Raw genomic sequence first — 17,778 nt, 5'->3', positions numbered from 1 at the left:
ACACGTGACATCTGCCATTGACCTCCAAGGGGAAAGGGGGATTATATCGCCGCCTTGAGAGACTCGTTTGCGCAGAGCGTTTCAGCAAAAACCTTAAAGTCGGCCTTCGATGCACGCCCCGGCTGCATGTTGACCGATTAACCAAATTGTTCTTGGCTTTTAGTTCTGTTACCTACCTTGAGGGCATAAATCACAACCTCATCTTTCGGTTCCTTTCCCTCAACAGCGACCTGCTCCATCAGTACGACTCGGAGAATATTTTCCCCTGTATCATAATGGCACCGCACCGCAGACCGCAAGGCTACATTCATCGACACCTGGCCCAGGGGGTCCCGTCTGAATACTGATACACCGCACCATGATCAATACCGATATTTTGCAAGGAAGATGACTTACGCAAGCGTGTGCGTTCGTTCTGCGTCAGGACTTTGATATGCCCAAAGTTACCATTCGTAAACTCTTTGCGTCCGCGCTTTATGAAAATTTTGACACCTTTGAGCTCGGAGGAGACGGATTCATCTTCCTCGCCGGTTACAACTAGGGATACTATACATTAATGAAGTGGCCACGTCGCCGTAGGCGGTGACGCACGTGATGATACTTTTGATGATGTGGATGCCTGTGCACGGTCACCTAGAGCACCAGCTGAAGATGTCTCAGCAACTTCGTTTGGAGAGGGCGAGAGCGCATTATCATTCGGGCACGGCACATGTGCATTATCAACAGGAAAGTTTGGAGTACGAGATTCGCCGCATCTCCAAGCAGGTGCGAACGCTGATGTAGATGACGGGAAGGGAGTGTTGGAATACTTGGTGAAAGGAGATTTGGTGTTTGCGAAAGATGAGAATGCAGTGATGTTCGGCCCAAGTGTGACTGATTTGGAAGCCGGCGGCAGCGGCGTAACGGGGCGAGGCTCACTGGGCTCATTGGTCCTCAATGATTGTGACTGATACTCGGGATGCTTGGTTTGTGACTCAGCCTCCTGTGGTTCGACTGGCTGAACATTTTCGTTAACAACGATAGCCGATGGAATATGTGCTTCTGGAGCCGGCTGCAGAAGATTAATTTGAGTAATCTGGTGCACGATCAAATTGAATCTTAACTTTACCTCATCAACGCTTGGAGCAACTTCTTCGACTTGCGCGATCCCAACTTGAGAAATTGTGGACACTTCTTGTCGAACAAGTGGTTCAGGATGGGGTGCCGCGTTCTGGGCCTCTTGATATGAAGGAGGTGGGATGACAACTTCCCACTCCTAGCAGAAGTTGCTCAACAAATGAAGACAATAGCATCGTCTTCGATTAAAACTTACTTCCTCCTCGTGGTCGTTGGGAGGCGTTCTGCTCCTTTTGACGGGTCTCTCCTGCTCTTCCTCGGATTCGGCATCTGATTCATCGAGCTTACGTTTGAGAGACTTCTCCTCGCTGAGTCCGCGTTATGGATTACTACTACTCGGCTGGGTTGCGTGACTCACGGTTCGACATCGACGCGGCTTGGTTGAGCGCTCAGGGAGGAGGCTCTACGAGCACATGCGTAACCGAAGGTGGCCGCAAAGGTTGCGATCCCGCAGAACGCAAACTGGAATTCGGTAATGGGGAGCATGATTTGATAAACCTGCGAATAACGTGAAATGATGGATTAGGGTACAGATATACCCGAAAGGCAAGACAACTGTGGTTATTGCTCGGTATGTATTCAGTCGCCAGGACGTGAATATAGTGGTTCTGCTATTGAAGAGTTACAAGATGAAGAGAGCTGGAAGAAAAGTGTAGAATGCCGTTGCATCTAGAACCGCTTATGAGGGCTGCATGCTGCGCCTCGAGGCTTCCGCACGCCTGCCCTAGATGGAAGGTTGATGAGAGACACGTGTTGAACTAACACTGTTGTAGAAATTCCATCAATACTTACATGGCGCGTTCTAATGGTATTGTCACTGCCTTATGACGCACTGAAGCTGATTAGGGCAGTGGTTCGTTATCGAGGTGGAGGGTAGGTTTGTGATACTGGACTATTAAACTCCGGCGAGAGCAAAATGCCAGGATGTTTGACCCGGGTGCGAATGCTGGATCCGGGTGCGTTGCCCCAGCGTTTGATCCAGCAGGCATGATCCAGCCTGACTCAATGAGTATGCCGTATCTCGAAGGTGAGTGTCTCTGTGCACTAATATTAGGTCGGCGGCACCGGTCACTGCAGGCACCACTTCACTGCCAATAGATTTAGGGCCCATATTCCAGCGTATCCGATCTTGCAGATGGATAACATGATGGATAACCACGATGACTCGGAATTCCTGGACCGCGGGGGTTATTGAAAAAGCAGTACTGGTACCAAAAGCCTGCTGCACCAACTCGTCCTACCCTCATATCCATGTTAGACTTCTACCGAAGATACCTTGTAGCAACTATGAACAGCGCATAAGTCATGAGTCACTAGTAGCATACTATAGAGCTAATAATAGTGCTGCTGCCAGATGCGTGTGACCCTCCACAGAGGGGTCAAAGTCTACATTCATTGGACACGTCGACTTTCGGTTAACGCCAAGTTTCATATTACCTACAGGGTTGCAGCTCATATTTCGGTCTCTTCATTCAACGTTGCTAAAAAGACAGTCCACGACAGTCGACAATCATATCACTAGCGGCCATGCCGGCTGCCTACCCACTCCCTTCTGATTTGTCTCCTACAACCGTTACCAATACCGCGTCCCTCCTCCGTATCATTGCGCTTGCCCTCATATCAGGCGCTGCTATTGCTTCTCGTCTATTTGCTGTTATCAACTTCGAGAGTATTATTCATGAATTGTACGTGCAACCATACATGAACGTGTAGCTACTGACACAATGAACTCTCAACAGTGACCCATGGTTTAACTAGTATGTAGATTCTGTGTACCTATTCGCGTGCTCAGCGCCTCCTTTACAGTCGAGCAACAAAGGTTCTCGCCTCGCAAGGTTTCTATGTAAGTACCACATCCAGGCTCTCCAACTAGTACCTCACACGTCGTGTTTTCCAGGAATTTTGGAACTGGTTTGACCCAACAGCATGGTACCCCCTTGGACGTGTAGTCGGTGGAACCATCTATCCCGGTCTTATGGCAACTAGCGGTGTAATATACAACTTACTTCATGCACTAAATCTCCCGGTCGATATTCGCAACGTTTGTGTCCTTCTGGCTCCAGGATTTAGCGCCTTAACCGCTTGGGCCACGTACATGTGCGCGCGCCCTGCATTCCATTATGACAGTCAATTTATTATCACTCGCAGGTTTACGAAAGAAATGAAAGATGAAAGTGCTGGTCTTCTTGCAGCTGCGTTCATCGGCATCGTGCCGGGTTACATCTCGCGCTCCGTCGCCGGCTCGTATGACAATGAGGCTATCGCCATATTCTTGCTCATGTTTACCTTTTTCGCGTGGATCAAGGCACTTAAGCAGGGAAGCGCATTTTGGGGCACTATTGCTGCTGTATTTTACTTCTACATGGTGGCTGCATGGGGTATGCTGTCATCTACATGATTTTTTTAAGTTTAGATTCTGACAAACAGTGCACTAGGCGGGTATGCGTTCATCACAAATATGATTCCTCTGCACGCTCTCGTCTTATTGTTGATGGGTCGTTTCACCGGCCGGCTTTATGTTGCGTATTCGTCCTGGTATGCAATCGGCACCTTGTCCAGTATGCAGGTCCCCTTCGTTGGCTTCCAGCCTGTCCGCACTAGCGAACACATGGCTGCGCTCGGTACGTTCATCATTCTCGTTTCTCGCATTATTTTGAACACCTTTACAGGTGTATTTGGGCTATTGCAGATCGTTGCTTTCGCGCAACTTGTTCGTGCACACGTGTCTTCAAAGCAGTTCCAGGAATTACTACTTGCTGCGGTCATTTCTCTTGGCCTGATCGGCTTCTTTGGGATTGTTGGTCTGACTTATAAGGGCTGGATCGCCCCTTGGACTGGTCGATTCTACTCCCTGTGGGACACTGGCTATGCCAAGAAGTATGTGAAGATACCTGTGCACAACCCTCCATTACTGACTAGGCACTCAGGTACATCCCCATCATTGCTTCAGTATCCGAGCACCAGCCTACCGCATGGCCTTCGTTCTTCATGGACTTGCATTTCCTGATTTTCCTTTTCCCCGCCGGCGTCGTGATGTGCTTCCGTACACTGAGGGACGAGCACATCTTCGTGATCATCTACGCAGTCGTTGCCAGCTACTTCGCAGGTGTGATGGTGCGTTTGATGCTTACCCTCACCCCAGTCGTCTGTGTGTCTGCCGCCGTAGCACTCTCGTCTCTCATGGATACATATCTGGACCCTACTCAACCCAATGTTGAAGACGACAAGAGTGAGTCCTCGACTACTCACTCCGTTGAAGTAACACCTACTACGAAACCCGCTACACCCACTACTACCAAGAAGACGAAAAAGAACAAAGAAAAGGAAAAGGAAGTGTCTGCATCCGCAGCCGGTGTCTTAGGCGAACTTGTCTCCAATGTTGCCTCCTCTGCCAAATCCGCCACTAGTGCCGAAAAAGGCGTCTTTGGTATGGACACGCGTCTAGTCGTTCTTTTGAACTCGCTTGGACTGCTTCTCTTCTTCGTCGTGCATTGCACATGGGTGACTTCGAACGCATACTCTTCGCCATCCGTTGTGCTGAGTTCGACAAGCTCCGATGGAAACAAGAACCTTATTGATGATTTCAGAGAGGCGTACCACTGGCTGAGGCAGAACACTGCGGAGGATGCAGTTGTCATGAGTTGGTGGGACTATGGCTACCAGATTGCAGGAATGGCAGATCGCCCGACGTTGGTGGACAACAACACCTGGAACAATAGTGAGTTTCTCCCATGACGTAACAACCCTAATTGACACTGACTCGTGCAACAGCACACATTGCGACAGTGGGCAAAGCCATGGCGTCGCCTGAGGACATTGCCTACCCTATCCTGCGCAAACACGATGTCAGCTACGTGCTCGTTATTTTCGGTGGGTTAATCGGGTACAGCGGCGACGACATCAACAAGTTCCTCTGGATGGTACGCATCGCACAGGGTGTCTGGCCCGATGAGATCCAAGAGCCAAATTACTTCAATCGCGGAGAGTACCGCGTAGACAGCGAGGCAGCCCCGGCGATGCGCGACAGTCTGATGTACAAAATGAGCTACTATCGCTTTGCAGAGCTGTTCGGTGGTCAACAGCCCGTGGATCGTGTGCGGGGACAGCATGTGCCTATCCAGGGCCCAACGTTGGATTACCTCGAGGAGGCATATACATCAGAAAACTGGATTGTGCGTCTCGATGTGATTGATTGAATTGCGGTGTTTAGCTGACTGCGTTTTAGGTCCGCATTTATGAAGTGAAGAAGGATGATGTGCTCGGACGTGACTTGAAAATTGCGAATGCGTTCAATCAGGGGAAGAAACGCAAGAGGACGAAACCTGTGTCAAGAAGGAAGGCTATCAATGCTTGAGTGAGGCAGTGGAAAAGCCTCGAGGCCTCAGAACGACCTGTCTGACATAGAGATCGTACCTCTGCGCCTTGTAGTATTGTAGACCTTATAGACCTTATCTGGAGCTGCAACCTTCGTTCACCGTCTTTGTCGTCTCCTCGTACTAGACATGTACATGTGTGATTATGAAAGTAGTGTGACTATGTCACCGGTAACGCTGACTTAAAGAAACTGCTCCTAGCGAAAACCCTAATAACGATTTGTATACTGCTCTATTTTTTCAACGTCTTTGATGAGTATATCAAAGTAGCCGTTCTTCACCATTTTCCGCCTGGAAGGTGACAATCACATCCTCTCGACCATGTACACTCGCAGTGTCTGTGCTCCAACTCCTCCTTCGTCAAAAATGGTGGAGGACAAGGTGGTCCACTAGCCTGGCTGCTAGCTGCTCTAATATCTGCGATGACGGTCTTCGTCTTGGCATATCCGACATTCAACTCCAATCACTTGTCGGAACTAGTATAGAAGTGCTTCCGAGTCTTCATGACATCAAATATGCCAATCTCGTTACTATCGGCTGGGCTGCCGATCATCGAGGTGTGTTAGGACCGTGACAGCCTATCGTTGGTATTTTTGCACAACCTTATTAGCCCGGATGTTATGGTCCACGGTGGCCATCTCGAGCTCTGCTTGGCTCGAATTCCCGCACAAGCCTCCATTTCAACCCAGATGCTGATATGCACGCAGGCATATCCCTGTCAACAAATATCATCTACTTCGAGCTGATGTTCCTCTTTGCGGTAGATGTGGTGATAATTTTTCCGTACACCGAAGGACGTGCATATCACCCCGTGTGGTCCTTGTCAGCTTTTTTTGGCGAGGACGGTGATGGCATGTCTGGTGCCAATGATCATGGTATGGCCTAGTCGCCTGTGTGCTCTCGTCGCTTATGGATACGTATCTGGACCTATCGAGCTGAATGCCGAAGATGTCAAGATTTAGAGTGATTCAGCATTGGGCGGTGGCAGGATGTATTATATCCGAGTCATGCATTTTGCCACCAGGATCACTCACAGGACATACGTCTAGTAACATAGACATACATACGATTATTGCATACAGTAGCATCATAATTTCAACTTGAAGTTAGTGTTGATGCGATTCAGGGATGTTGACAATTCCGAACGCCACGTCAGCGCGTCTTGTTCTCGAGTCTCCGACGCAGGCCATTATGATATATTTAGTAACGTGCACACTAAATCTACTTCGACTCGTTACACCCTCTGGCGGGCTCGTCTGCTTGTTTACTAGTATCGGCCTGTTTCACAATGCTTATATTTTCTCTCGCCCCGCTCCTGATGTTATTGCCCACGATGGTGTCTGCAGCCATATTTCCTCCTGACACCAAGGTCAAGATGCTGGACCCAAAAGGTTTTCGTAGGGCTATGAAGAGTAACGTAGGCGGCATCGAATCTACCCTCCAATATTCTCATTCAATTACTCTAGAGGACGAGCGTAGTTGCGTTTGTCGCCCCATGGTGTGGGGTGGGTTCCAGAATTATGGTTTCGTTTCAACTGACGAACAAGCACATCAGCACTGCCAACGAATGGCTCCCGAGTACAGCAAGGCCGCTCAGAATTTGAGTCCACTCGTTCCATTTTATGCAGTAGACTGCGATGTTGAGACAAACAAGCGGTTGTGCGCAGAACAGGTGCGTATCGCAATGGTGCTTCGGCGCGGTTGTTTCTGACACTCGTTCAGGGTGTTCAAGGGTTTCCAACCCTCAAAGTTTTCCCTCGTGGTGGCCTGGCCGAGCCTCAGCCATACGACTCCAACGAACGTACTTCTGGCAAGTTTATCCGCTGGGCCTCGCGCTCCGTGCCCAACAACGTGAAATCTCTCCCGCATATCCATGACATGCCAGCGTGGTTGGACAAGGTTTGACTCTCAAATGTCCTGCCTCTTGGCTTCATGTGACTCGCCCATCCCCCACAGACGAGCGATCTCCCACGTGTTATTCTCTTGAACAAGGACAAGAAGTTTCCGCTGCTTTGGCAGATCCTTGCGAATAATTACTGGAAGAAGATTGCATTTGGCCATCATACAGACCCAGATGGTGCATTTGCAGTATCGTTGGGATTCCCAGCGACTGTCGAGGGAAAGACATCAAAAGTCATTGTGTATCCACCAGGATCCAGCGTGCCAATTTTGTATGAAGGTGCGTGCTTTGCGTATACGGCTTTGATTACTTGACAAATATAATTACTCAGGGATGACCAAGTATGAGCCATTAACCAAGTTTTTTAGGTCCATATTGGACGGGTCAGCAGACATCCTCCAAACATCACCAGAACAACCTGCCAGGGATGAACTGTAATTTACTTGGATCAACGTAAAGTAATGGGCATCTTCTACTCCAACGTGTTTGGAGTCACCCGCGGACTTGTCACCAATCTCACACGATGTTCGCTCAGAGGTCGATATTCTCATATTATGGCCAGTTTCTTGATGGGAGGCAAGCCACGCGCGTGCTAACGGATAAAAAGATATTTGATTACTATTTGTGTTCTATATTCTGCATAACACCCATTTCCTGCAGATATAGGACGAGCGTTCGTCACTTCCATTGACGATTGAATTCGAAGTTTGTATCCCAACACGCGTTCTTTATCAGTCCTTCGCCTCCTGTGAAGTCTCTCAGGTTAATTCGTTAGACCGCCTTCCTGGCGTATCCGTTCAGCCAACACCCTTCGCTTTGCTTCTTCGGCGTTCCTCTTGATTCCTTTCTGTATTTCTCGGTCCCAGTTTGTCCCGAGCCATACCACACCATATTCAGATAGGCCTACTGTGAAGAGGCCGATGACTTGACCTGAATGAGGATGAGCAGTAGTTTCGCAAAAGGCATGGGATGCGCACCGATCCAGAGTCCCTGCAGGCCAAGGCCAGTCTTGAATGCGAGGGTGATTCCAATCGGCAATGCAAGAATGTAGTATGCAACAAGGTTAAACACGGCGCCAAGGTGTTGCCGGCCTGAAAACATTGATAAGTGAACTTCCCATTTCACACCAAATGCTTGCTCACCTTGACCGCGAAGGACACCACCGCAGGAATTTGCCAGAGCATCGGCAATCTTACGGTACTCTTTCAGTTTGTAGACATCTTGCCTAAAAATGTACTCACTTGAAATGAAGCGACTAGAGGCATTACTTGGCTGACAAGCCGGACAACGTCCTCATCGTCGCTAAAGATGTAGCCAAATTTCTATCTGCCATTTAGTAAAAAGCGTAGCGTGGGACGATCGTTGACGTACGTTTCTTGCTGCTAACATGATGACCATCACTACGAAGCCAACGATGACACTGATGAAGGCAATAGCATGGGCTGCATTCCTTGCGCCGATGGCCGTTCGTGCCCCGATCAGGTTTCCTATGCGGTTTGAGGCGACGACCCCTGGCGAGATGTCAGATGCACGAATCGTCTATCGCATTGGACACTAACCGAATCCAAAAGGCAGCGTGCTTATGACTATGGATGTGGTCAATACATTGTGAGGTGTGTAAGGAATCGCCATACTTTGGTCGGTGGTCATGATAACAGACTGCGCCGCCAGCGGAAGCTCTCCGAGCCGGCCTGCTGCAAGAGCTACTATTTCGAATGCAGCCCTGCTCACAGTAAGTGGGATATCTGAGTTAGGGGTAGTCGCAACTCACCATTCTGTGCCTACCATTAAGATACCTGGGAGCGCCAACTTAAGGAACTCAACGCAGCTTTCGATGTTGAAGACGGCCTTGGGTTGAAAGCCACCCCACGTAGCGTTTTGTTTGTGCACGGAAGAAATCGATGTCATTGCGCACAAGAGGAAGAATGCACACCAGTATGTTATTGAAAGCGCAACAGGGCAGCCGAGCATGCCCAATGGAGTGTAATGGACTAGGAAAACGTTGAGGGCGATATTGATCGGCGATACCATGACCAGCACCCAAGTAGCGGCCTTCATAATACCTGCATATCTTGTAAGTCAGCGGACGAATGCTCGGCATACGACTGACCTTGGCATTGCAGATATTTCTTGAGGGACTCGAAAGCAATGTACCCAGGCGCGCCGAATATCAAGACCCTCAGAATATCTTGCACGTTACTGCAAAGACGAGGGGGCTCTTTAAGAGCTAACAAGACAGGTTCAATGAATGCCCAGAGTACGCCGACGGGAATTAAAATGATCCAGAGTAACACTACGCAACGCTGGAAATGCACAGCCAGATCGGTGGCTCGACTTCCTCCAGTAAATGCCTGAGAGCCTAAGGTATCAAGGGCTGATCCCCCTCCCAGTGCAATGCACCAGCCTGCAAGACGTGGGATCATCCTCACAGAAGAGAATCAACAGGGCTACTCGCCAGTAACGTGGGCCAGCATCATCGCAAATGCCGCTGCAGAAAGTTCTTCTGGGCCCAGGCGGCCTGTGATCACGATCGACACTGTCTGGATAGAATTCTGTAGAATATATGACAAAATAACTGATTGACGTCGGTTGTTAGTGCATGCTTCTTGAAGTTCATGAAGTTCAGCCTACCAGGGATTGAATCGATGACAAGAGAGGCCAGAAGGCGGGGCCCGATTGTTCGGTTCTCTCTTGCCACTTCGGGAAAATTCTGAAGGGCATGGTCGTTTAGTTGTTGCTGCGTGCGCTGAGCGTTGGGGAGGAGCGTTGCCGTTTCATCCATGGATCTAGTACGTGACATGATGCGAGACTTGGGGAATAGCCCTGACCAATTCCACAGTTTTATAGCAAAATCCGAGACAACGGACTATATAACGGAACCTCGGAGTGTCTCATGCCGATTCCCTTTCGAAATCCTCTGGGACAGCATGTCTCCTTCTCAAAATGAGGCATGCATCGTGTTTGATCTCATCTCCAGTAGAGTATTTTTGTGAGCCGATTTTTCCGACGCATTGCCATTTCACAATCCCTGATAAGCTTCATCTGGCAGATTGTGACTGCGTTTTCTGCCTCATGGCAGAAAGCGTCTTGCACCTGTGATGTTATCAAAACAGAACCACCAATTTTTGTGATACTCGTGGCGTAGTGGTGAGTCATGAGATACAAGAATTTTCCCGCAAGAAAAGCTTTTTAAGTGACCTAACGATCATTGAAACTCATCAGGACATACCCTCTAGAATTTTTCCCCGAGATGAAATCACAAGCTATTACTCTGTTCGCTTTGGTGTTCGCTGCCGTAGGCCTCGCCCACGACCATCACCACGAAGACCAAATTCCTTTGAATTATGTCAAATACCCCTACCAGGCCATGTACCCAGGCGATAATGAAGGTATACAGTAAAAATTTCTCATTTGTAGCTGCCGCTCACTGGTAATGCAGTGACCGCGGACTCCATTTTTTCTGGAATTACCACATTCGCCAAGCTACCATGGGTACAATGTCTTGGCAAGGACCGGGATACTACCTTTGACATCGCGTTTATCGGCGCCCCTTTTGTACGTCATTATATCTCTATTTATTCAAAAGGTTTATTCCAGTATTATTCATAGGATACAGGGACATCCTACCGCCCTGGTGCCCGGTTCGGGCCTGCTGGTATTCGTGCCGGATCCCGACGGTTGACCTTGTATGGAGGATACAATGTTCCCCTTGAAATCAACCCATTTCTTGCTGGACTCAAGATTGTAGATTGCGGTGACATCCCAGTCACGCCCTACGACAACAAGTTCGCCATCCAGCAAATTGAAGGCGGGCACAAGGAGCTCCTTCACCGACCTGCTTTTTCTCCACTTGGTAACGACGCTCTCACCGGCAAACCTCTCGTACCGATTTCGGTCGACGGAAAGAATCATCCACGGGTAGTCACACTTGGTGGTGACCACACGATTGTTCTGCCTTTGCTCAGGTTCGTCTCGCTTTTAGCGGGTGATTTGTAACTGTTGCTCAATGTCATGCACCCAGGTCTATTCACTCCGCATACGGACCAATTTCTGTCATCCACTTTGACTCCCACTTAGATACTTGGAAACCATCTGTGTTTGGAGGCGCACCTTCCGACCAAGCCGCTATTAACCACGGCACATACTTTTACTGGGCCAGTCAGGAGGGTCTGATTAAGAACGGAAGCTCCATTGCAAGTATCTTATCTTCTTACCTCCCAACATCTATCACCGAATACTTTGATCCTAGTTTTTTTTATTGGATATCTAGCACGGCGCTATTAGGACCACGCTATCAGGACCAGCCGATTATGCTAATGACGACGCGTCGGGTTTCCGACGAATCGAAGCCCGTGAAATCGACACCATAGGTGAAAAAGACGACCGATCATTTATCATTACTCATTATCTGAACATCTCGTAGGCACTGACGGAATTATTGCAAGGATTCGGGAGACCGTCGGCGATCGACCCGTTTATCTATCCATCGATGTGTGTTTGCATTTCATCTCGCTGTCGGGCGTTCAATCAACTTATTATAGATCGATTCCATTGATCCCGCATTCGCTCCTGCCACGGGCACCCCGGAAACCGGCGGTGAGTTCGTACATCATTATCTAGATGATAAGCTCAGTTATCGGAAGGCTGGTCTACACGCGAGTTACGCACCATCATCAGAGGCCTGGATGGTCTCCACATTGTTTCGGCCGATATTGTTGAAGTTGCTCCTGCATATGATACCAATGCAGAGCTTACGACCATGGCTGCAGCCGACGTACGTTATGTATGTCAAAATTTCGAGCCATTTTTAACCCTAGCTTCACAGGTACTTTTCGAGGTCATTAGTGTCATGGCAAAAACCCCCTTGGGTAAAGTCGCGAATTAAGCGGGAAGATTCGCTTTACCTCAGATCAAGTTAGCTGTTTTCCTCTCGACAAAATAAATTTCTTGGTTTTCATTTCCTGTTTCATTCGAGATTCCATCTATGCATTATTAGTTTAGTCCAGCTTCAAATGCCGTTTGGCCGCAGAGTAGTCACTATTTGCGTTCGCCTAGTGTACGACATCATCGGATAGATATCCAATCACGGTCATGTACAATATCTAGCATATGGTACTTGCGCCGTTGAGCAATTGTTCCTATCGTGGTTTTTGAAAGGTCAGCGGTTCGCTACGCCGAACAGGACGGTCCGTCATAAAGATCACGATCCAGCACCGCGGTTGGGAAATTCAACTCTGATATTTGATCAGGCTAAGTAAAGGCAGGCCGGACCCTTTCAAAATCACAGAAGGCAGACAAGTCATGACTCAATAAGTATACGCAATGCACAGCTGTAGCTGCCAGCCTCGTTCCATTATACAAGTATAGACCAAAATTCTCAATCCTACGTACTACTGATCACTCGGGCTGTTCTTTTACGTCGTATGCTAACGTACTCGATTCATAATAGAATTTTGGCACCACAGGATGACATCCTCACCCGACACTTCGCATACATCATGACACACGAAACGTGGCGATTCGCGAATCGATACGTATCGGATTACATACTGACCACGGGCTTAAAAACGTCACTATGGCTTTGTCGTACTTAGCCTTTAGGGGTCTACGTTAAGAAAAAATGGAGGGTACATCACATTTACAGGGTACACATGCATGCCGCACGTGTAATATATACTTGAAACAGAAGGTTAACCCTAGTCACTAGTGCACGTGTGTATACGGAGAGCCTATTGGTGGTCTGGCTGTTCATTCGCTGGTAACCTTATATTCTTGATTTGTGACAGCATAATTGCACTACTTGCATATCACATACTTACCGATCTTACTGGATTTGAATACCACATGGACAAGAAGACATTAATGCTTCTTTGTTTTAACTGAACCGTCTTCTGCAGGCGTGGAGCATGATATTTAGAGCACGATATTTGATTGTACCTACGCCACTAGCCATCTACGAATGTGCTATGACAAAAATGGACCAACTATCACCTTTCAAAGCTCTTTCCCCTCTAAAGACGATCTGGGGTCATTAATATTCTTGATCGGACCATGGAACCACTTGTGTGCTGAAACGATCCAAGAGATAGACGCAAAGACGAAAACGCCCATGATAATCACAACAGCGTAGTCTGTACCATCCTGTCAGCAACCTGATCAAGGCCATCAGAATCAGTCGATATACGCACTCATCCCTGCCGGTGTGGCTGTTTGTGTTGGGGGGAAGAGTAATAATACAACAATGAATGATACCCATGCAACCGCTATGATCCCAATAGGCATATACCACCTTCCCAGGCTGAATGTGCCAGGAACCAGCTTGTCACGGCCCGATGTGATACGAAGGAAGATAGGTGTTGCATAAGACACGTACAAGCCGATGACGGAGGCCCTGGAACATGGATAAATTCTGAGGATATGAACTTTACGAAGTGAAATCCGACGTACCCTGCAAGAGACGAAAGTGCGGCAGCAGAGAAGCCTAACAAGCCGCAGACGGCGGCAGCAATCATTACCAACCAGACAGCATTTACAGGAGTTTGAGTGTGCCGATTAATCTGCTTCCACCAACGAGAGCCAGGAAGAGCGTTATCTCTCGCAAAAGCAAAGATAACACGAGATGCATCGACTCCTTGTGCAGCTCCCGTCACGAACTAATCGACTGATTATTCATGTGAAAACAGATAACGACAATGATCAGCGTACCTGGACAACGATGATACAACTCCATATTGCCAGCATCCCTTTTTTCCCAAGTACATCAAAAAAGAGCTGGCCCATGGGAAGTGGTAAGGCACCAGCCAACAAGCCGCTCACTGAAGTCGTTGCAAAGGAGCACGCAATAAAAAGAAGCCAGCCTAGTACTTGCGTCCCGAATACACCTACGAGTATTGCAATGGGTGCCGTACGCTGAGCACCGGCGACCTCTTCAGCAATGTGCGCAGCGGAGTCATCTGGAGTCTATGAAGTCAGTAGTACATCCGCAGATAACATCTGCCTACGCACAGCCCGTGAGCGTCCACATTGGAGCTGTGAAAGCAAGAAGGAAAGCCCATCCACCTGGACACGCGATTGGTCAGCGCCATCAGATTACAGGCCAGTGCTCACTGTTGCTCCATCCTGTGTTGTTCTCGAACATAGTGAAGGCATCTTGCGTGGATACTTTGTTATCGCCAGAACAGACAAGTAAAGCAATGATGGCAGCTATAGTGGTACCAACTGTAGAAAGAAGATGGGATCTGGACGTTCATCTACTCCTTGTAAATCAATACTTGCCGTTGACGATCACGTAAAACAAATTCAAGCGGGCCAATACGTTCGTGGCAGCAGAGCATACCAGGCCATGGGCAAATAGAATGATAAGTAAGATGCCGTATGTGGCACCAGAGCTCACTATCGTTGCTCCATCAGAGCTTACGGCAATCGCGGTAGTGATCATCTGTGCACTGCACAAAGTAAGTGACAGGAAGTGTAGTACCGCTTAACGAACCATGTAAAGTCAATGGAACACACGAGAGTAACTTGACCCGTGATATTGGCCCATCCTGGGAAGTGGAAACCCCATGATGAGATAAGGGTTTATATTATTTAATGAAATATTTTTCCAACCTGTGATCCAGCTCGCTAATGCAGAGTATTTCGGCGGTGCGAGTTTAGCGGAAAAGTAATAGAGGCCAGCAGAAGTCCTAGGTGAAAACGCGTATGTGAGGTATTCTGAAAGGTGATAAACACATTTACGGCATTGATGATACCAGCTCCGCCATTGAAGATGCCACCGCCATCACAAAGAAACAGGGAATGAACCATCCCCAGACCATTCCAACGTGCCCACCTAGTACGGATGGTTGACTCGCGACTTCCACTGAAGAGTACAGACACACCTGAGACCAATGGAAATGAGAATGTCGATGATACCGAAGCCACCACACCCATGATTGAGAAGGCAAAAGCGATTGTCTCGATCATCTGGACGGAATTGTATTCGCTTCCATACGGAGGGCAAGTTGAGTAACACTGACCGAGAACTCGCGCTTAAACTCGGCTCTGTAGCCAAGTTCAGCGAGTAGTGTATCATCTGCATTACGTGGTGGAGCGGAGTAGCTCTTGACGCTGACCTCTACCTGCTTCTCGCTGATCGACATTTTTATCGATTTTATCGATGAATCTCGGACACGACACTGCTGGGTTCTTCAAGCACACTTCTTTTACGGCACATTATATAACAGTCCAGTTGGAGATAAGGCCACGCATGATGGGCGCTTGGTCGTGTCCTGATTCTGTCATCTGCCAGAATGATACGCGTCAAGTAAAAATATCACTTATCTCTTGGTAGTCCTTGGCGCGGATGACTGTTCATGATAACAAGATGAGTAACGACGCCTCACGCGCACGAGTCAACACGACTCCCTCAACCATGATAGATCAGAAATGATTGAAACGGCGGGGACTACCTCAATTAAGTGCTTATGTAAGCCACAAACGGCCGTGGCTCTGCCAAGGCCAAACCTCTATAGTGGCTCTATCTATCGGCCAGCGTTCACTGCACCTCCGAGTCCCGTTCCCGGTCCTTGACGAGGGTCATGGGACTCTACCGTACGTTCCCTCATATATATATCGTTGTGTTATCATTCTCACCATGACCAGGACTTGAAAGATTCCCTACCAACACCACCTGATTCTTCTTGCGACTCAGCCCACGAACACCCAATGCCTAGAAAAGTTCTCATTGGATTTGGCGTAGACGTTGATGCAGTGGCTGGCTGGTATGCTGTCCTCCGTTTGATTATCAAAAGAATCAGCGCTGAGGACTATCATGCAGGCTTGGGTCCTATGGAGGAGAAGATTCTCCATTGGATATCTCACGAGTATGGTCACCGTAAAGTCTTTATATGACTGGGAGCTCAAATAGAGCAGGGAATGTACGCGGGAGAAGTCGGAGTGCCTCGCCTTCTGAAGCTGTTTGATAAGTACAAGATCAAAACAACCTGGTTCATCCCCGGTCGGTCATAAGTTCAACGTTCTCAAGACACGTGTAATTAATCGAACGCATATATAGGACATAGCTTGGAGACATTTCCAACGCAAATGGAAACAGTTCGAGATGCCGGTCATGAGATGTGAGCTTCCTTGAGCGCGGAGGTCCTTATCTTTCTCATGTCATGCGCAGAGGTCTCCATGGATATTCCCATGAGGTAAGTGGTGATGGTATTAACATTAGGCATATAATTGAATATTTCCAAAGAACCCTGTCTCTATGACCCTAGAACAACAGCGAGATATTTTGGATCATACATACAAGCTCCTTACTGATTTTAATCATGGCGTTCCTCCGAAGGGCAGTGTCGCCCCTTGGTGGGAAACCAGCAAGGAGGGGACGACGCTGTTGTTAGAAAAGGGAATTGAATACGGTCACAATATATTGCTGCTCGATTCAAGTAAAGTGTTGACAACGTTTTAACAGATCACTCCAACATGTCCCACGAGTAAGGCGGTATACCAGTCCTGCCATATTGCTCATAGTAATACTTCCATTTCTTTTTAGTTCGCAGATGTATTATCTTCGTGATGAAGATACGTGGACGAAGATTGACTACCAGGCGAAAGCTCACACGTGGATGAAGCCGCTGCAAAGGGGCAAGGAAACGGGGCTCGTCGAGATTCCTGCTAACTGGTTCGTTGATCGTATCACTGGTGTCTTTCCTTCCATGCGTCTTACACGTTTGGAAAGGTACCTTGATGATCTTCCTCCAATGATGTTAGATCCTGCGACTCGCGTACAAGTTCCACTTACTGACATCAATCTAGGTTCATCAAGTCGAGCTCAAATTCCCATGGTTGGGTGTGTCATCACGCTTGAAGCACTCCTGAAGTGTTTCATTCATGTATCCAACAGGTCAATACTCGAGATGTCGAACAGCTTTGGAAAGACACTTTCACTTACCTGTATAGGTAATGATACTAACTGTGTTGCAATCTACTGTCTAACCACACCACTCAGAGAAGAGGAAGATTTCGTGTTCCCTCTCACGATTCACCCAGATGTCAGCGGGTCAGTCTTCTCTCTTCCATACTTGAACATCTCTGAGTTTTTTTGGGTACAGTCGTCCACACGTGCTTCTTATGCTGGTGTGTTCCATCCATCATGCTCCTTGTTCTCTAAATATTTGGTGATAGGAGCGTTTTATTGAATGGGTCAATACCCACGATAACGTACACTGGGTAACCTTACACGGTATGGCTCAAGAATTTCGAGCCACGAAAGAACCAGCACCAGGTGCCGTAATGCCTAAAGGTTTTACACAGCGTCTGTGAAATGTTGTACATCGTGTTGTCGAAGACTTCTTCACGTGGATGAATATTGAATGACGTGAATTAATGTTCTATCAACTT

The 17,778-nt window shown here is 48.1% G+C and overlaps 7 protein-coding genes across 7 annotated transcripts; 4 read left to right on the top strand and 3 right to left on the bottom strand.

The window, feature by feature from the left end:
• Positions 1-41: 41 nt before the first annotated feature.
• On the bottom strand, positions 42-1,602 carry EDB93DRAFT_1253578 (uncharacterized protein; the record flags this gene model as incomplete). The annotated part of the gene is made up of 7 exons (XM_041453478.1): positions 42-122; positions 177-343; positions 397-537; positions 592-1,051; positions 1,109-1,255; positions 1,313-1,424; positions 1,475-1,602. The coding sequence occupies 7 exons, from the start codon at positions 1,600-1,602 to the stop codon at positions 42-44; spliced, it is 1,236 nt and encodes a 411-aa protein (XP_041304401.1).
• A 960-nt stretch (positions 1,603-2,562) lies between these two features.
• On the top strand, positions 2,563-5,674 carry EDB93DRAFT_757584 (glycosyltransferase family 66 protein). The gene is made up of 10 exons (XM_041457345.1): positions 2,563-2,801; positions 2,856-2,873; positions 2,923-2,959; positions 3,014-3,213; positions 3,265-3,494; positions 3,552-3,737; positions 3,786-3,993; positions 4,044-4,834; positions 4,888-5,288; positions 5,342-5,674. The coding sequence occupies exons 1-10, from the start codon at positions 2,644-2,646 to the stop codon at positions 5,468-5,470; spliced, it is 2,358 nt and encodes a 785-aa protein (XP_041304400.1). The 5' UTR covers positions 2,563-2,643; the 3' UTR covers positions 5,471-5,674.
• A 984-nt stretch (positions 5,675-6,658) lies between these two features.
• Positions 6,659-7,989, top strand: EDB93DRAFT_1166708 (thioredoxin-like protein). The gene is made up of 6 exons (XM_041450215.1): positions 6,659-6,906; positions 6,956-6,994; positions 7,045-7,161; positions 7,212-7,388; positions 7,446-7,668; positions 7,721-7,989. The coding sequence occupies exons 1-6, from the start codon at positions 6,778-6,780 to the stop codon at positions 7,825-7,827; spliced, it is 792 nt and encodes a 263-aa protein (XP_041304399.1). The 5' UTR covers positions 6,659-6,777; the 3' UTR covers positions 7,828-7,989.
• A 211-nt stretch (positions 7,990-8,200) lies between these two features.
• On the bottom strand, positions 8,201-10,078 carry EDB93DRAFT_1051188 (MATE efflux family protein; the record flags this gene model as incomplete). Its single annotated transcript, XM_041444684.1, has 11 exons — positions 8,201-8,319; positions 8,367-8,480; positions 8,532-8,580; positions 8,631-8,711; positions 8,761-8,900; positions 8,949-8,975; positions 9,024-9,112; positions 9,161-9,452; positions 9,500-9,813; positions 9,841-9,964; positions 10,021-10,078. Coding segments are annotated over 11 exons (1,407 nt in total), but the record flags the coding sequence as incomplete, so codon positions are not given.
• A 561-nt stretch (positions 10,079-10,639) lies between these two features.
• EDB93DRAFT_1253573 (arginase family-domain-containing protein) lies at positions 10,640-12,274 on the top strand (the record flags this gene model as incomplete). The annotated part of the gene is made up of 9 exons (XM_041453477.1): positions 10,640-10,778; positions 10,829-10,944; positions 10,999-11,354; positions 11,411-11,637; positions 11,688-11,759; positions 11,813-11,880; positions 11,931-11,985; positions 12,033-12,163; positions 12,215-12,274. The coding sequence occupies 9 exons, from the start codon at positions 10,640-10,642 to the stop codon at positions 12,272-12,274; spliced, it is 1,224 nt and encodes a 407-aa protein (XP_041304397.1).
• Positions 12,275-13,275: 1,001 nt separating this feature from the next.
• On the bottom strand, positions 13,276-15,810 carry EDB93DRAFT_1166672 (amino acid transporter). Its single transcript, XM_041450214.1, has 12 exons — positions 15,408-15,810; positions 15,270-15,354; positions 15,127-15,220; positions 14,998-15,074; positions 14,879-14,933; positions 14,665-14,834; positions 14,497-14,607; positions 14,395-14,448; positions 14,095-14,342; positions 13,837-14,042; positions 13,578-13,780; positions 13,276-13,520 (listed from the first exon to the last, which is right to left on the bottom strand). Exons 1-12 carry the CDS (start codon positions 15,528-15,530, stop codon positions 13,384-13,386), a joined length of 1,563 nt encoding a protein of 520 aa, XP_041304396.1. The 5' UTR covers positions 15,531-15,810; the 3' UTR covers positions 13,276-13,383.
• Positions 15,811-16,095: 285 nt separating this feature from the next.
• On the top strand, positions 16,096-17,700 carry EDB93DRAFT_1091155 (carbohydrate esterase family 4 protein; the record flags this gene model as incomplete). The annotated part of the gene is made up of 14 exons (XM_041446325.1): positions 16,096-16,151; positions 16,208-16,253; positions 16,303-16,387; positions 16,445-16,505; positions 16,556-16,580; positions 16,631-16,796; positions 16,850-16,871; positions 16,931-17,059; positions 17,117-17,143; positions 17,194-17,227; positions 17,282-17,337; positions 17,387-17,437; positions 17,490-17,514; positions 17,563-17,700. 14 exons carry the CDS (start codon positions 16,096-16,098, stop codon positions 17,698-17,700), a joined length of 921 nt encoding a protein of 306 aa, XP_041304395.1.
• Between the last annotated feature and the right edge of the window lie 78 nt (positions 17,701-17,778).

This window comes from Suillus bovinus (genome assembly GCF_016758785.1).
Source record: "Suillus bovinus strain UH-Sbo-P2 chromosome Unknown EDB93scaffold_61, whole genome shotgun sequence".
NCBI classification, from domain to species: domain Eukaryota; kingdom Fungi; phylum Basidiomycota; class Agaricomycetes; order Boletales; family Suillaceae; genus Suillus; species Suillus bovinus.
The sequence above is the reverse complement of the archived record's forward strand: the minus strand, read 5'-3'. Positions and strand labels throughout refer to the sequence as shown.

Excerpts from the sequence above, each read along its gene's own strand:
- EDB93DRAFT_757584 (XM_041457345.1), top strand. The coding sequence starts at position 2,644 with ATGCCGGCTGCCTACCCACTCCCTTCTGATTTGTCTCCTACAACCGTT. Across the intron at positions 3,495-3,551 it reads CTACATGGTGGCTGCATGGG|GCGGGTATGCGTTCATCACA; the intron begins GTATGCTGTCAT and ends ACAGTGCACTAG. Across the intron at positions 3,738-3,785 it reads CGAACACATGGCTGCGCTCG|GTGTATTTGGGCTATTGCAG; the intron begins GTACGTTCATCA and ends ACACCTTTACAG.
- EDB93DRAFT_1166708 (XM_041450215.1), top strand. The coding sequence starts at position 6,778 with ATGCTTATATTTTCTCTCGCCCCGCTCCTGATGTTATTGCCCACGATG. Across the intron at positions 6,907-6,955 it reads GTAGGGCTATGAAGAGTAAC|AGGACGAGCGTAGTTGCGTT; the intron begins GTAGGCGGCATC and ends CAATTACTCTAG. Across the intron at positions 6,995-7,044 it reads TTGTCGCCCCATGGTGTGGG|CACTGCCAACGAATGGCTCC; the intron begins GTGGGTTCCAGA and ends CAAGCACATCAG.
- EDB93DRAFT_1166672 (XM_041450214.1), bottom strand. The coding sequence starts at position 15,530 with ATGTCGATCAGCGAGAAGCAGGTAGAGGTCAGCGTCAAGAGCTACTCC. Across the intron at positions 15,355-15,407 it reads AGTTTAAGCGCGAGTTCTCG|ATGATCGAGACAATCGCTTT; the intron begins GTCAGTGTTACT and ends AATTCCGTCCAG. Across the intron at positions 14,043-14,094 it reads GTTGTATCATCGTTGTCCAG|TTCGTGACGGGAGCTGCACA; the intron begins GTACGCTGATCA and ends TCAGTCGATTAG.